General features: G+C 33.5%; 1 protein-coding gene across 2 annotated transcripts in view; it reads right to left on the bottom strand.

Annotated features, from left to right (window-relative positions):
• LOC121384598 overlaps positions 1–18,211 on the bottom strand; it is a 55,497-nt gene that overhangs the window by 31,448 nt on the left and 5,838 nt on the right. For both annotated transcript variants that reach the window (XR_005959413.1, XM_041515057.1), the window contains exons 2-6: positions 10,291–10,477; positions 8,652–8,782; positions 6,941–7,041; positions 1,746–1,840; positions 340–536 (exon numbers count right to left, since the gene is read on the bottom strand). Coding sequence is in view for 1 of the 2 variants with exons in the window: in XM_041515057.1 (XP_041370991.1) it covers positions 340–536; positions 1,746–1,840; positions 6,941–7,041; positions 8,652–8,782; positions 10,291–10,477 (711 nt within the window). In the remaining variant the exon portion in view is untranslated. The remainder of the gene's footprint in view (positions 1–339; positions 537–1,745; positions 1,841–6,940; positions 7,042–8,651; positions 8,783–10,290; positions 10,478–18,211) is intronic.

Below are 18,211 nucleotides of genomic sequence, written 5' to 3'. Positions count from 1 at the left end.
CAAACTGGAAAAAGTGGATTGGATCTCTATGAAGAGGCTGAATTTTTAAAACAATTACCATAATTATTGTTTTTAAAACTGTGAAAAAGCAATGAAATGAATGATATGCACTTTTCAATAGATAAGATATTTAAACCAGTAATAAAAAAAACTGGTTGGAATGGGAAAAACAATTTCACAAAACATTTCAATCCTACATTGTATGTAATGTACCTTAGATGGAAACTCTACCACTGGTCTAGTAACATACATGTTTTCCAGTTTCATACCCAGGATTTCCTCATGTAATAAATACAGTATAACACAGACACTAATGTGATATTATTTATATATACTTACATGGCTGCAAACCAACCCGTCTCACTGTCATCAGCACTAAGTAATTCAGCCAGCCTCTTCATAACATCATTAGCATAAATGTTGTTCAGAAGGCGCGTGTGACCTTCTTTGTTTGTTGCCAGGCAACTCAGAGCAAAACATGCATTTTTACTAGCACCCGTATCTTCACAACTCAACATTTTAGCAAGAGCTGAAATCTGAAAATAAAAAGTAATTAATATTGTACGTAATTAATTAATATTTGCTGATTTTTAAAAGTAAATAATCCTGATTAAAAGTATTTAAAGCTTACATTTTCATTCATATTATTACATTTTGTTATATTAATTACTAGAAATCTAATGTCTAGGTATGTTTAGATTAAAGGTTTTTGCAATTTGATTTTGCAGAAACTTGTTTTGCCTAGGATATTACAACATTTCAAACATACAATTCAATTCAAATTGTGTGGACATTTATTTAGTTTCTACTAATAAACTGATATAGACAATGTGGCTGTTTCATTTCTATGCTAAATGAATGAGATCAAGATGGATGTAGAACTTGTTTTTCCCCTAGACAACCATACAATCCAAATAAATGGCAAATGTCTAAAACTGAGAATGACCTGTATCTCAGGACAATGCTCTTTTTTAGCATTCTTCAGGGGCAAACTGCAGTTCACGATATTGGCAATTTCAGGCCCCAAGTTTGATGCACCATTTTTCAATTTGCGATACTGCAGTTTATTAAAAAAGATATATTTTTTAAATGGTACATCAGTGTTTCCATAGACTGAACTCTGCTGACGATCCGATAACATGGTACAGTGTTTCAGCCAACCAGTGCTTGATTCTGTTGCATGTGATCTTCTCCAGATCCAACTCATTATCAGGGTGTGGTAAAATGGAAACAAACTGTACTTTTGTTTCCTAGTCAAGGCATAGTTTTTTTCCTTAGTTTTACTTTTTATGATATATTTATTTACAATTGTTTGACAAGTGACCATTACAAATAAAGTGTGTTGCTCTTAAAATAATTTATTAAAATGTATGTGTGAAAATTGGTGTACTTGTGGAAAGTATTATGAATAAACTGAACCATAGACCATCAGATATTGAATTATAAAAAAAAAATCCCTAATATTCTTACCAATTTTTTTTTTTTTTTCTCCATTTTTTATTTAATGAGTGACCATCTTTAGATGATTTCATCCTCCACTGTTTAACAGATAGGGCAATGTCCCATACCAGTCAGCCCTCATCCCCTCCCTATATGACTGGGCAATATCCAACACCACAGTCAGCTCCTCACCCCCTCCCTATATGACTGGGCAATATCCAACACCACAGTCAGCCCCCTCAACCCCTCCCTATATGACTTGGATTAAAACAAGAGCATACACATCAGAATAAAATCAATGTTACCATTTTCTCTGACTCCGGGAGTAATAACAATCTCTTCCTTCCAACATCCATGTCACAAAGACGACCTATTGCAAATGCTGAATTCATTCCCCGCCCTAAAAATATATACAGTACAAAATAAATTACTGTAACAGATATCCAAGTGTCTAATTTATTAAACAAAACATACACGGAAATTGATGTATTATGTTTAACAGGAATTTATTTGGTATTAAGTTTGTCAATTAAGTAAAAGGATGTTTAATCAATAAAAAACATAAGTGTGACAACACAGAAGTAAGAAAAGGATATGCATTAATTATATAATGGTAATGGAAATATAGGGTTTAATATGTCATTTGCCAAATTACCATATACTGGTACCCTTTAGTGGACCCACAGGTTTTATTATGCAATTAATGTTCCATGACTTGTATTAAAAGTATTGGTATGTGCTGTCCTGTCTGTTTCAGTCAGTCATTAGTCATTTTATCAGTTTTTATTATTTTATGTTTTAAAATATTAAACGAGAATATTTTTTTTTAACTTATAAACTGTGAGAGGATAACTTCTTTGAATATGTCAGTTTAACCCTCTCCAAATCATATTGGCTTGAAATGTAAATATATTATTAGCTGTATATTCAACTACTGGTTTATCAACCTCAATAATGTCTAAAAATACACTTCAATTCTAGACCGAACAGCGATAAATTTTAATTTAATGCATGGGTACATTTTTCTTATGTTAGACACAATAACTATTGTTAAAGATTTGCTACCAGCATGAGCTGGCAATAAGATTTTTTTTTTCTTAACAAACTGGAAGATAAAGACTGAAAATTATGGACAGAATTAATTTCTTCTCACAAAATAAAATTGATTTCTTAGTGCTACATTATACAAAAGGGAAATAAAACTCAACCCACTATTTTAGAAATGGAATGGTCGTTATGTGGAATAAAAAATGAACCAAAGAACTTTTAGTGCCAATGTTACCATATATACCTTTCTTAAAGGGACTGTCCCAAGTTTGCTGAGAGAGTAACATGTTTACCACTAATAGATCCATTTTTGATGACTAAAATTATTACATATTACAGATAATTTCCTGTTTACAATATCAATATCTGTAGAAATAAATAGTTTGTTGTCGTCTTAATGCTTATACAAACCCAAACCAGATTTTTTTCTTCCAATAATTTCGAAAAAACATATACATGTATTTTACAAAGTAAAATGAAAAATGACAGCTATGAACAGAATTACATGTCAACAAACACTTTGGATATACAGACACTGGCATTCTAAGAAAATGTATTTACTATGTAATTTTAATTGCCTAAAAGGCTCTGTTAGTTGGAAACATCTTTCAGTGGCTGCAAACTCAGGACAGTCCCTTTAACTAATTAATTTAATTAATTTCAACTTATTTTCATGCTTATATCCAATTAAGATTCAAGCACACTGTCCTGGACACACACCTTAGCTATCTGGGCTGTCTGTCCAGGACAGTGGGTTAGTTGTTAGTTGGTTAGTGGTTAGTGAGAGAAAAGAGAGTGTAGTACGTGGTCTTACACCTACCCACTGAGTCCTTAAGAACTTGCTCTAGGCTGCGAACCCTGTACCTATCAGTCTATAGTCCGATGGCTTAACCACGGCGCCACTGAGGCCGGTTCCCTTTAACTTCAGTTAGGTTACGACACGCATTAATGATCAATTATAAAACAAATTTACTTCCAAAGTTATAATATAAGGATACTTTTAAATTAGCTGTGGCATTCACTAAATTTGCCAATTTCAAATTTTAAAAGCAATTGGCGAATTTTATTTTAATGCGGCAAAATATTTTGAGGTAATAATTTATATTTTATTGGAAAACAATTGGGTTTTTGCAATTTTTGTAAATTAATAAATATTTTGGCAAATTTTCTGATCACCCAGAGCTACATGTAGTCCTGAGCACTCACAAACACAATAAAGAATTTAATATACAACCTGAATTAAGAATTGAACGTTATATTTTTGACGTTCATGCGATGATAAACACCAAAACCGTTTTACACACTGTATGAATGGTGTAATGCCAAATGCATTAATATTGCCATTATACAAAACTATATTAAAAAACCCAATCGAACTCTATTCCACAGTGATTTACAACTGTATCAATACACAAATAAGGGAATTCCCTTAGAAAGTTACATTCGTTTTTTTCTGTCAAATCTCCGATTCATTATAATGATTTAGGTTTTATAAATTTTAATTAAAGTTTAATTAGTAAAAAGTGAATGTGAACACTGACTTGAAAGGGATAAAGTGGTTTCAGTGTTACTGTGTGTGTGGATTTCAGAGGAAGTTTGTGATTGTGTGATATTATTCTCGGAAAGGACAGGTCGCGTAATTGTGCATGAAGGAGTATGTGTTTTCGCGCATTTTCGATTTGGTGTTTTCTCTGCTATAACTTCTAATAGAAGCTTCGTTTTTGTCGCCATCATATATATTATGTGTCCCAGTTCAAAACCGGAGTTGTTTAAAGCCTGAATTGTCACCTTCACTCACAGTGCAGACGAAATTGGGATAAAAATAGAAACGATGAAATCCTCGGGGATTCCCTTGTTTACCAAAAAAGTGCAGTTTTCACGTTCATGGAAGAATGAACGTTGTTTTTTTTAGATCACGTGATAGCATTTTAACCAATCAAGACGCCTAATACAAAACAGTAATTATAAAATGGAAATTATTATATAATATACATGAACATGTATCTGATGGAAAGAAATAAAGGATCACACAAATAGCAACAAGAAATAATTCATATTGCCCGAAGTTGACTGGGAACATATAGGCAGCACATTCAACACTACTGACATTCAATCCCACATTACAACTTGGTATGAAATACAGACATTACTATGCTGGTAGTGAATTAAATTTGGTCTACAATTCGATGTGTGCCCTTATTTTTTTTCATCTGTATATTTGTATATGTAGGATTGATAACAGACTGCATAATGTTTTATTCTTTCTCAAAAATGCTAGCTAAAGTTTTATGTGAATCAGACAGATATTAAGTTTCCAGAAGATTTAAAGCAACCTTTCAGTACTGTATAAATTAAGTGTTATGTGATAACATTGATTTTTTTTTTTAATTTACATAAATGACTCATTCATTTGAACTTATTTTCGTGCTTATATCCAATTAAGGTTCAAGCACGCTGTCCTGGTCACATACTTCAGCCATTTGGGCTGTCTGTCCAGGACAGTGGGTTAGTTGGTTAATGGTTAGAAAGACAGAAGAGGGTGTAGTGGCCTTACACCTACTCACTGAGCCCTTAAGAACTCGCTCTGGGTTGGAGCCGGTACAGGGCTGCGAACCCTATACCTACCAGCCTGTAATCCGATGGCTTAACCACTGCGCCACCGAGACTGATTTATATAAATTACTCAACTAGGAATGCAAAACAGCACACTACAGAATAATACAAACTATTCTTTGTGAATTTTACACCAGCTTTTTTTCAGAAACCGATTGTCACAACTGTGGGGCATTGGTTGGGTTGGGAAAAAACTAATAAAAAATTGGGTCCACTGAGGTTGTTTGATTCTATGACCAAAGCACCTGAGGGAAATACTTTACTGACTGAACTAGATGCCACCCTATTTTAGAAAATGAATGTCTGGTGTCCATGGGCTGTAACAATTTGTATGTATATATCTGAACACAGAAGATGTGAAAGGAAGGAAGGAAATGTTTTATATAACAATGCACATAACACATTTTATTTACGGTTATATGGCATCGGACATGATTAAGAACCACACAGATATTGAGAGAGGACACCTGCTGTCGCCACTTCAAGGGCTACTCTTTTCAATTAGCAGCAAGGGATCTTTTATATGCACCATCCCACAGACAGGATAGTACATACCATGGCTTTGTTACACCAGTTGTGGAGCACTGGCTGGAAGGAAAATTAACCCAATGGGTCCACCAATGGGGATCGATCCTAGACTGACCGTGCATCAAGCGAATGCTCTACCACTGGGCTACGTCCCGCCCCACAGAAGATATATGCACAGATGGGTGTAACAAATGTAACACTAGATGAAACGTGTACAACTCAGTTACTAGGGTATCAAAATTAGCCTATGAGCTAAACTGAAGCTGGTATATAACCTGGCCTGTCCGAGATTGTTGCAAATAATTTCCATCGAAATATAATGTATTAAAAAATTTCTTTTTGTTGGGTGGGACATAGTCCAGTGGTTAAGTGCCCACTGAGGCACAGTCAGTCTAGGATCAATCCCTATCAGTGGGCCATTAGGATATTTCTCATTCCAGTCAGTGCTCCACAACTGGTGTGACAAAAGCTGTGGGATGTACTGTCCTAACTGTGGAAAAGTGCACAAAAAAATCCCTTGCTGCTAATTAACTGAAAAGAGTAGGCCACGGAGTGGAGGCAGCGATTTCCTCTCTAATGTTTTTAGCCATATGCCCGATGCCATATAACCCTAATTAAACTGTGTTGAGAGTGTCATTAAATAAAACATTTCTTTCTTGGCTTTATAAACAAGTCAGACATTAGCTTTCTTTTTTTAACAGTTCTTTAAAAACAAAATCATATTCTATATTGCATACCCAAACTAGTATGAAATATTAATAACCAAAACTGTACCTTATAATTACAAAATATCTAGCTTACAAAAGGATTCTTTAACTCTCTATCCCTGAGATATTTTGTTGAACAATGACTGGAAGGAAGGAAATATTTTATTTAACAACGCAAACAACACATTTTATTTACGGTTATATGGCATCAGACATATGGTTAAGGACCACCCGCTCTCTCCACTTCATGGGCTACTCTTTTCGATTAGCAGCAAGGGATCTTTTATATGCACCATCCCACAGATAGGGTAGTACATACCACGGCCTTTGATATACCAGTCGTGGTGTACTGGCTAGAACCAAAAATAGCCCAATATGGGCCCACCGATGGGGAACAATGATTAGATTCTTTGAGGAAGTCAGAATGAGCAGCAACTGAACAAAACAACCATTATTTTTGTTATAAAGATCACTAAACTGCATTTTCATAATACTGTACAAAATCATACATTCAACACATTTGACAACCATGCTGAATAACAAAGGTTTTCATGTGATGAAAAGGAAAATTTGTGAGCTACGAAAAAAATATACAAAAACTATACCTGCTTCATCAGATCCCAGTGCTTGGACCAGCTTGGAAAGAATGAAACTAGAATTGTAATGTCCTAAAACTTTATTGCACCCATCTTCAGATATACAGAGCCTGCAAATATAATGTTTTTTAATATGTTAAAATGTTCACAGACAAAACCCATTAAAAATAGTTACCATAATTATTACCATAATATAATATGAGAAGCATGCCAAATTCATTAAAATAAGCCCAAATCATTAAAATTAAGAGAAGGTAATTTAGTTTATTAAAATATTTAGGATTTTGCTGAAATGACATGTTAACAATTTAATAAATTTATTTATCATATAATATCTTACATTTTCAGTGCAATCAAAGTATGTGATATTTTTCAGATCACATACTTTAAGAATTTGATAACTTTGCTAATTAGATGTAAATTAGTCGAGGTCTCAGCACTAGGTTTATTGACATTTAAGCAAACGTACTTGGGTGACACTCCATGATTGACGTATGCATTCAAAGTCATCAAATAAAAACATTTCAATGGCAATTTGACACTGAAAGCTGTCCAGTGTTTAGAAAACAAAAAATGTTAGACATAACTTTATTTTAACTTAAAAAATACACTGCGCCACATATTCTTACGTCATTTGAATATCTAGTAATGGTGGAATGGAATTAAAGTTGCGTGTACAGTTTATAAAAACATGTTGTATTAAGCTTGAGCTTATATGATAAAGAGATTATTATCCTCGTTTATTTTGGTATCGTCAATATCATATATTAAGAATAAAAATAATGAGGCTTGCATAATGCTATTTTTATTCCTAATATATGATATTTATGATACCAAAAAACACACTGGTAATAACCTCTATTTATTATATAACATTTAGTGAAATAAAAGTGTTATCAGTCACTCAGTGACAATAACACATTTTAGAGTTAAAATTTCACTATTTCACTCTAAAATGTGTTATCTTCACTGCAAGAAAGCTGGAACTATTTTGCTGCTGGCATTTTAAAAATAAAGGTAAATTGCCATACATTGCTTGCGCGACTCGTGAGATATGATTGCAAACTTCACTTGATGAGATATAAATCATAGTTGACAAAAAACATGAAATATCCTCTATTTATTATATAATGTTTAGTGAAATATCTTAAAATATCAGTGAAATAAAAGTGTTACTAATCACTCAGTGACGATAACACATTTTAGAGTGAAATATTCTCTATATATTAGCATATCCAATTAAGTTTCAGGTATGTCTTTCCTGGGTACAATCTCTGACTTCGCCAATGACTGGTCTGGGATAGAAGAGGGGAGTGGGGGGGGGGGGGGGGAGAGAGAGTTGGAAATTGAAAGAATTTAGAATAGCAATTAGTAAAAAAGTTAACAGAATTAAAACAAAATTGTTTTAAGTAAATAAGCCAAAAATAAAAAGGAACTGACTGCTTGGCTAAATATTTATATAAATATAATTTGGAGCATTTTAGAGGACAATCCAAAACTAAATGAAAGGAAGAAAGAGAATCAGACTATTTACTTGTAATATAGAAAAAAAGAGTAATTTAACAATCCCTATTTATATTCATGTGGTATGGTTTCCAGATTACTGGTTTTGGACTAATGAGACTTTATTGTTGGTATTGATTCTGACACCGATACATATCGAAATAATACCCAACAAGTATAACCATGGGTAATTACTGTCATCAACCTCCTGCAGTACCTGGCAAGCACTAAAGCAGCATTGCTGGCGGTCCACATGTTGTCTGCGTGTAATAGGGCAGTGACGTGATCGAGTGTTCTGTCCAAACATTGCTCAGCCAGGATCCACTCTCGACCCTCATTGCTCTCCGCCTGTGTGAACAGTCGACAGATCATGTTATTCAACACTAATACAGTGAAGTAATATGAACATGGTACACATATTCTACAGATCAAATATCAAACATTATTCAACACTAATAGTGAGTTATACAGTAAAACAACATGTACATAGTGTATTCAAACCCGTTAACAGATCATATTATATAGTTCAAATAGCTGGCACTAATACAGTAAAATAATATGTACATAGTACATGTGCATTCAAAGGTATCGACAGATCAAATTATTTATATATATATTTATATACAGACCATAATATACCTAGTTCAAATATCATACACTAATTCAGTAAAATAATACATGTACCAGAAAAAGATTTTGTTCAGTATCACATTACGATTCACTATGCAAGTTTCAGAAATCACTACACAATTCTGTAATGTTAAATGCTAATTGATAAGAAATTTTAAATCTGACAGCATATGTTGCTAATCAAAATTTTGAAAACAAAATTTTCCCTGTAGTGTACATAGGATATTCAAAGCTTTCTCCTTTAATCCATATATATTAAAATTATCCTGATGTATAGGGTAATTTATCCTATAACTTACTCAGGATATCCATGTCATAAACCCATGTGATAATTTTAGTGTATTAACCCAGTTAATAATGGTATGCAAATTTGCATGGTCTCTATGTCAAGTGTTGCTGTGGATGGGTCATTTGCTTACAAACCAACAAGACCTGTGTACCTGAACGCAATCATCAAAGATTTAATTAAAATGTGTGACGTCAAATTAATTTGTGCTATCGAGATGACATCATAGTACGGATGGCAGCGACTTTAGTACTGTGATTTACTAAAAATTTAATTAAAATGTTATTTTAGAAGTCTTATAGGATAAATAGAATTCGCTACTCATGTTTTTTAATATGTAAAATATAAAAAAATATTCATAACGAATCCTCTATTTATTATCCATGTGACTTAAATTAAGTGGTCAATACATCTGAGGTAGCTGGAACAGACATTAAATTTCTCAACATTATATTCAACAAATTGTATTTATTACTATACCCATTTGCGTGGCATTATGGATTGGTAGGTTTAAAAAAAGTATAATACTGAATTAATAAACTTGAATTGATAATGTCCATAGCCTCTACAGATTTCATAATATTCTCTGAATTAATAAACATACCAATGTTCCCATGGTCCCAGCAGCATTCATAATACTCTCTGAATTAATAAACATACCAATGTCCTGATGGTCCCATCAGCATTCATAGTACTCTCTGAATTAATAAACATACCAATGTCCTGATGGTCCCATCAGCATTCATAGTACTCTCTGAATTAATAAACATACCAATGTCCTGATGGTCCCATCAGCATTCATAGTACTCTCTGAATTAATAAACATACCAATGTCCTGATGGTCCCATCAGCATTCATAGTACTCTCTGAATTAATAAACATACCAATGTCCTGATGGTCCAAGCAGCATTCATAACACTCTCTGAATTAATAAACATACCAAGGTCCCCATGGTTCCAGCAGCATTCATAACACTCTCTGAATCATCAAACTTCAACATTCTGGTCAAGTCTTCCAAGATACTATGGTTGCCACGTGTTTGTTCCCTAGCCAGTGACAAAATGCGGTAACAGCCCAAGTCAGATTCAGCCACTGTTCCTATGATGTATGCAGCGTTGCCAGCCATTCTGTCAATGATAAAATGAAACCATTCAAAACAAGAATTACTATGTTAGTGTAATGTGTGAATTACAATGTTGGTATGTGATAAAATACCTTTGTTTTTTATACTCTAGAAAATACTTAGACTTGCTAAACATGATTCAACCCATTTAATAAGTTCCCCAAAAGTGTGATAGCTGCAGGGCCATGCAAAGCATGCAGATGGCTGTTTGATATCCAATAAAACATAACATCCACAGGACTTCAAAGTTAAAAGTTGGATGTCATGTCATCACTATCCAATGCTCAATTTTGGAATTCTACATTCCAGAATGCCTCATGTGTATTCACATAATGGTTATAATGTCATCAAAACAAAAGTTCTTCTTTTTGGGGGTGTCATCCTCAACATCACAATGCAGGGAAGGAAGGAAATTTTTATTTAACGACACACTCAACTCACAATGCAGGGATGTGATATACAATTTTTTAAAAAGAAGCTTAAATGACCTTTAAAAAGCTGAAACCCCTATACCATACCTTAGTAAATGTCATTTTTGAGCATTTCAAATCCAATCCAATCTATTTTGTGAAATATCCCTGACAATGACCGTGTGGACAGATCATGCTAAATGGACATCCTTGTGAGATGATGCTGGTGCCGAATCAATGGGTATTGGTCACCCATTTAAGCTATCAACAACAGACTGATGTTACCACTACTCTGACAATCCCCAACCACAGAAAATTGCACCCCAACATGTACACTTCAAATAGCAATACATTTTGGAGCAGGAAGGAAATGGTTTATTTAACGGTGCACTCAACACATTTTATTTACGGTTATATGACGTGGGACATATGGTTAAGGACCACAAAGATATTGAGAGAGGAAACCCGCTGTCGCCACTTAATGGGCTACTCTTTTCGATTACCAGCAAAGTATCTTTTATTTGCATCAGAGACATTGAACTGCACATGTGTAATGCAATGGTCCAGATGATAAATTTATCATCCCCAAAATAGGTGGAGTCATGTCTTATTCTCAGATGAATATGACTGTAAATAGTTATATTGAATGCATTGTTGACCTATATTACTCTCAATGGAATTATAAATGGATGTCTAATTCATGCCAAGGTCTTTTTGTAGGCTGGTATATAAATATCAAAGACAGTTTAACATACTCTAATGAAATAAACAATTTCTAAAATAGCATTTGCATGCATGTAAACAATGCCTATCTAATTAAATTTTTTGGTTAATGTATGTGCATTGACACAAAACAAAAAACTATAGTACACAGGCTTGCATGTTTCCAGGGTGATCTGTCAGATTTATGTAAAAAATAGGAGCTTGTTTCTTTGTGGAAGGTTTTGTTGGACTGAGAACATTGTTTTTTGAACAGCAATATACTATGTGAAAACACCAAAATGACAAGAAAGACTTACGTTGTAATATATCTCATTCTTATCTGTCAATTAAATAAACACAAGTTACTGTTCTTTTCCATTAGGTATAATGACTATCATGTACATATATTTATGTCATACTTGAAGATGTCAGAGATAAAGGCAATGAGTAAACACACTGTAAATGATTATCACTGCTATAGTGGAGGTATATGGCTCTTACCCGTATATGTTAGCCGTTTCATTTTACAGGGACATTCCTCAGTTTGCTGCATTGTAAGATGTTTCCAACTAATAAAATATTCTTACGATTAAACTTACATATTAAATATATTTTCTTGTTTAGAATATCAGTGTCTGTATATTCAATGTTTCTGGTCGTCTTAATATTTGTAAGAAGCCCAAACTGGATTTTGTCTTCAAATAATTTTGTACGTACGAAAAAAAAACATAATTTAGGAAATAAAATGAAATTTAACCTAGTACAAATATTAGAATGATCAGAAACATGTTTAATATACAGCCACTAATATTTTATGCAGAAAAATATATTTCATAATTAATTACAATCGTTAAAAAGTCTCTGTTAGTCGATAGCATCTTAAAAATTGCAGCAAACTCAGGAATGTATCTTTAAAATGAAGTACAACGCAACATAACTTAGTAAATGTAGAATACATTCCATCTTCACCAAAATGTTTTTCAAAATTTTTAAGGGGTATAAAAATGCATTATCTTAAGATGTGATAAACAAAACCACACATAACAGTAGGTGGCAAAGTTAATAATAGGCAATTTTCACACTGGTGTATATATATATATATAACACTAGTAACAGATATGCTACTGTGATTAATATATCTTTTGCAGATTATAAATCAATGATTACAATAACTATACATATATATCACAAAAACGTAAGGCAATCAGATTATGTTTATCAGTATAGACGAGTTATGAAACGTAAGTCTACTAAAGTTCAGTGTGAGGTGAAACACAATGTAATGCTAGCTAACACAAATGTTGACCTATTCCTAAACACCATAAACACTTGGGGCATATCATAATTTCATATAGTGCCGGAGTATAATCCGCATTTTGCAGACTCATAGACTGTGCCTAATAAGAAAGGGGGTCAACTTACGCATGGCCTTGATAATACCATGGTCATATCATCAGGCGTAAAGGCTCGAAAGTATTGGGTTTGTATTCCAGTCATGAATTCAAACCAGATTAATTACAACAATCAGTTCAGTGAGGGTGATATCAACTGTGTATATATTATACTGTACCAATCACTACCACTGGTATATTAAACTTTGTGGCATATGTATAGGCTTAAAAAACAACAACAAAAAACCCATTCTGAGAACACTGCTAAAGAAATAGAAGCCCCGTATACTAGGCCCAACAAATTTTCATATCTCCTAAATTCAAAGGCCATAATGGGTAAATCACCATGAAAGTAAAAAAAATGTAATAGTACAGCAAAAAAAAAAATTTCAGCTTAATATTTTGAGGCATAGCAGCAAAAAAAAAAAAAAAAAAAAGTCTGGAAAACAATATGTGGACAGGACAGACAGACAGACAGAAGGATAAAGATGAAACCTGTAGTCTCCTCCGGTTTGTCCGGTGGGGGACTAATAAGCTGTCAGTCAGTGGAATTAATGAGGTACTAATATATAACTGTCTCATATTAAACTTTTAAAATTGTACAAAGCCAATTATTTTTCAATACAATTATAATTATAATAGTATATGAAATTATTTTGCCAAATTAAAATAATATTTGCCAAATGATTTTCTCACCAAACTGCTAATAAATTGTGGGGTCCATGGCAGTTTAAACTCAGTCTATGTACAGGTGTGTGGGTTTTTGTTTTGTTTAATCAGAATTTGTTGAGAACAATATAGTATGTACTGTTGTCAACAATATCTTTTGTGGTAACCTTCTGATCACTGGATGACCATTATTTCAATGTTTGAAAAAACTAATGCAAACATAGCATAAACAACAAACAGTTTAATATATTATAAAATTAAGCCACCATCTACTGTGTTATATACAAAATATATACAGGACTCCAATTTTGAACTAAAACAAAGGAAAACAAGAATTACACATGATAAACATTCGTGGCAAGCTAATAAAACCTTTGTTAGGCATGTGGTCAAAAACATGATTGTGACCTGAACAATAGATCACAGTTTATTTCATGGACTGTACAACAATAACAACTAAATATGGAACAGTGCAAGCAGAATCAATGAACAGGTCATAAAAGTAAATACCTGAGATATACACATGTACATAAACAACACTGATTTGTTACACTTACACAGTTTGTGCATGTCCTGACAGTGGCATAACAGTTAAAAGTTAATTTTATAATACAGTAAAGTTAAAACAAGACCAAAACTATTTTTTTCCCAAGTTGTAGTCAAAAATCAGGAGATGACATTACCGGTACTTATGTTTTCATTTCCAATAAAGGCCATTTCAATTTAATTTTGTTCTTAAATATTTCAAACCCTGCATTAAAATTACTTTTTGGTTAAAACAAAAAAAGTTAACATTTGTTGTTAAATAACACCACTAGAGCACATTGATTTATTAATCATAAAATATTGGATGTTAAACATTTGGTAATTTTAACTTTTAGTCTTAGAGAGTAAATTTGCTACATTTTACCATTAGTAGCAAAGGACCTTTAAAGTTTTATATGCAACATCCTCAAAACAGGATAGCATATACCACAGCCTTTGATATACAAGTCATCATGCACTTGCTGAAATGAGAAATATACCCCAATCATGAATGGGCCCACCAACAGGGATCAATCCTAGACTGACCACGCACCAAGTAAACGCTTGTCCACAGGTCTATGTCCCCCCCCCCCCCCAAAAAAAAAAACCACCAAAGAAAGAAAAAGGACCATGAGTTAGCTTATTTAAACCTCTTCAATACTGACGTAATTTGTTTGATTTGTGTATATAATGTACATACTGAAAACATTAAAATGAAGTCATGTATAAGGCTTCTTCATTTTTGGATAAAGTTTGGAGCGCTTAGCATGTATATAATAGGTACATGTATTTTGTAAGACACTTTGCAGTGTTATGTATGGTATTTAAAAGCTAAAGTAGTGATAACACTTTTTGCTCATTAATGGGAATATAAAGTATACAGTAAAATAGGTTTAAACCATTCAGCTCATTGTTCATAATTTTACTGTAAAGTTAACCTTCAAGCCATCAACCTTAAAGGAGAGAACAATTAAGGCATTTGGCCTGGTATGCATATTCAACTATATATAATGCACATTATTGCTTAATATCAACACGTATAATCGTATAGTTAATTAATAAAATGGTTAAATGTGGTGGCTATTATATATAACGGGCGCAGCCATTTTGTACCATCTCAGTGAGTACGCCCTCTGGCGAGCTGGTGGTTACATAATATTTAACACGTCCCGTCAGGAATAAGCATTAGAACTAGAGAAACACAATCTACCTGGTTTTTGCGGGATGATAAATAGTCATACATTGCAATGTTCTGTAATAATACACATCCCAGTAAGCCAGCAATAAGTATATCCAGCACTATATATATTATTTTTCAATACAAAATAAAATACCATTGTCAAAGTGGCTACACAACAAGTCGAAACAATTAACAATGTTTTGCCCATGCATTAACCTATGTACTGAAATGATACACGGAGTGTTTTCTTAGTTAATTCGTCTATGCTGTTAGTTGCTTCTACCTGTGATTCCTGATTGGCAGGTGTATATTTGATTGGTAACCAGACGAGCCAATTAATTGACACTGTCTAGACACAAAAATACATACCGGTATTGTAGAATATTATCTGTCGCCCCTAAAATTGTAATGGACATGGTTTATTACTGTAAATAGTTCTGTAAAACTATTGATTAAGTAGACTTTTCCATCTAAAACCACAGAACTGACCAATTATGTAGTCCCAAAGAAAAGAAAATTATCACTTGGGTATCGTGGGTTGTTGTTTTTGCTCCAATGTAGCATATCAATAGGCCTAATAGTGTACATTTTACCTTTGGATTATTAAACAGAGAAAAATACTATAACCCCATTTTGTTCCGTTAATGCAACTTGAAATATATTTAGTTAAATAGTTTATTATATTATTACGTCATTTATGCTGTTTTACAAGTCAGGTTGATCAAAGAGAAGCGCCGTGTCGAAAATTACTGCTTTTGTTTACACTGTACATACAGGAGATGGTCAGGAGCTGACGTCACTTCGCCCCAAGCTATCCCACCGGACGTCACAAAAACGAAACAAAATGGCTGCCCCCAGTTAGCAGGAATGATCATGTTTTTTTTATTAACTCTAAAATTACGCGTTTTTCATTTGCTAAAGTGTCAGTATGTGTTGGTGGTCCGGGTATGCATCTTTCCAACACATAAGGCTCTTGTTTGAGTTGACCCTACCTTTAAGGCTGGTAGGAGCTGTATATGGGTTAACTTCCCAGTTCCGTCTCCCATCAAGACTACAATTATAATTACTCACCGGCATCGGTGGCGTGGTGGTTAAGCCATCGGATATAAGGCTGGTAGGTATATGGTTCGCAGCCTGGTACCGGCTCCTACCCAGAGAGAGAGTTTTAACGACTCAATGGGTAGGTGTAAGACCACTACACCTTCTTTTCTATCACTAACCACTAAAACCTAACGACTAACCCACTGTCCTGGACAGACAGCCCAGATAGCTGAGGTGTGTGTCAAGGGCAGCATGCTTGAACCGTAATTAGGCATAGGTATAAAAATAAGTTCAAATAAATATAATTGCACAGTAGGGACCTGGGAGGTGTAAGACAGGGAACATTTTGTTCAGTATTACATGACCATTCACTATTGCATACACATGTAGTTTAGAGATTGCTACACATTTTTCAACTGATCACTAACTGTTGCTAATCAAAATTTAGAAAACAAAGGGTCATATTTATGAAGCCCGTTTTTCTTGAACAGTATTTAAGCATTGTAATTGTATGTAGTTACAACATGCATATAAGACATTTATAAACAAGCTTTGTAAATTCGGCTGTAAGTAAGGTCACCTCACTAACTTGTTTTTCTTGCTAACAACAAACCATTAACTCTACAGGCACGGATACAGGATTTCTGAAAGGGGGGGGGGGGGGGAGGGACTCCAAATGTGATGACTGATCTCTCTTTTTACACAGCACACCTCTTACAGCTGAACAAATCATGCTCGAATTTACAAAAGGGGGGGGTCTAGACCCCTGGACCCCCCAGATCCGCTACTGCTCTATCCTAAGTAAACAGACCAGATGGTTGCGGCTTTAATTGTCCAGTATATTACACTTGAACCGTAATTGAACATACATGTGTAAGTTAAAAATAAAATAAAAACCAAATTACAATTAATAAACCATGTATCGGTATGACAGTTTGACTATAAAATATCCCCATAAAGCAAGCCTGATATCTTTTTAATTCAAGTGCTCCGAGTTTCAATAACATATAAAACTACATGCTGATATGTCATGCATAGCTTGCTATATAGTCACATGTATTGAACATATTAATGTTTACTCTGTCTCTATACAACACAAATGTTACAATAGTTGAAGAATATAAACGACACTCTTGCAGCAACTGAAGTATTTTATTTTGTCCCATTACAGTTTATCTGGACAAGTACTAGCTTATTATGTGGTAACTATTATGTAGATAACAAGGCAGAGGATTATCACAGTTCAAATGAAAACACTGATATAACAGAATAGAAATGGCAAACAAATAACAGAAAAGACATTATATTTATAAGAACTAAATAAATAAATAATGTATAATTAAATTTATCTAATAATAGCCTAATAATATTCTCCCTTTTCTCTTCTTTTTCCAGTACGAAAAGACTAAAAAATATTTGTTCCTTCTTTTCCTTCTTTGCTGATTTTTTATTTCCCTGTGGAGAGCATAAAATTTAGCCAATTTTTATACAAAGTGGCTACAAAATTTAATCTTTGGCTAATAAAATATTCTTTAAATTAACCAAATGTTTAATAATTTTCAAGATAATTTTCAAAATTTACTAAACCAAAATTTGTTTCAGAATGAGCTCTGACACACAAAAATATTCGGGGGGGGGGGGGGGGGAAGGGGGATATATACTTCCAAGTGCATTCTCCAACTTAATCCATGATTAATTAAAGAATTTTTTTACTTGTCTGCTAAATTAACTTAGAACTATTTTATATTTTTAAATTCAAATTTTGGCTAAAACGGAAATTAATATTTACAGATAAGATTCTTTTGGACCTAACCTAAACG

Source organism: Gigantopelta aegis, chromosome 10 (assembly GCF_016097555.1).
Source record: "Gigantopelta aegis isolate Gae_Host chromosome 10, Gae_host_genome, whole genome shotgun sequence".
Taxonomy (NCBI): domain Eukaryota; kingdom Metazoa; phylum Mollusca; class Gastropoda; order Neomphalida; family Peltospiridae; genus Gigantopelta; species Gigantopelta aegis.
The sequence above is the reverse complement of the archived record's forward strand: the minus strand, read 5'-3'. Positions and strand labels throughout refer to the sequence as shown.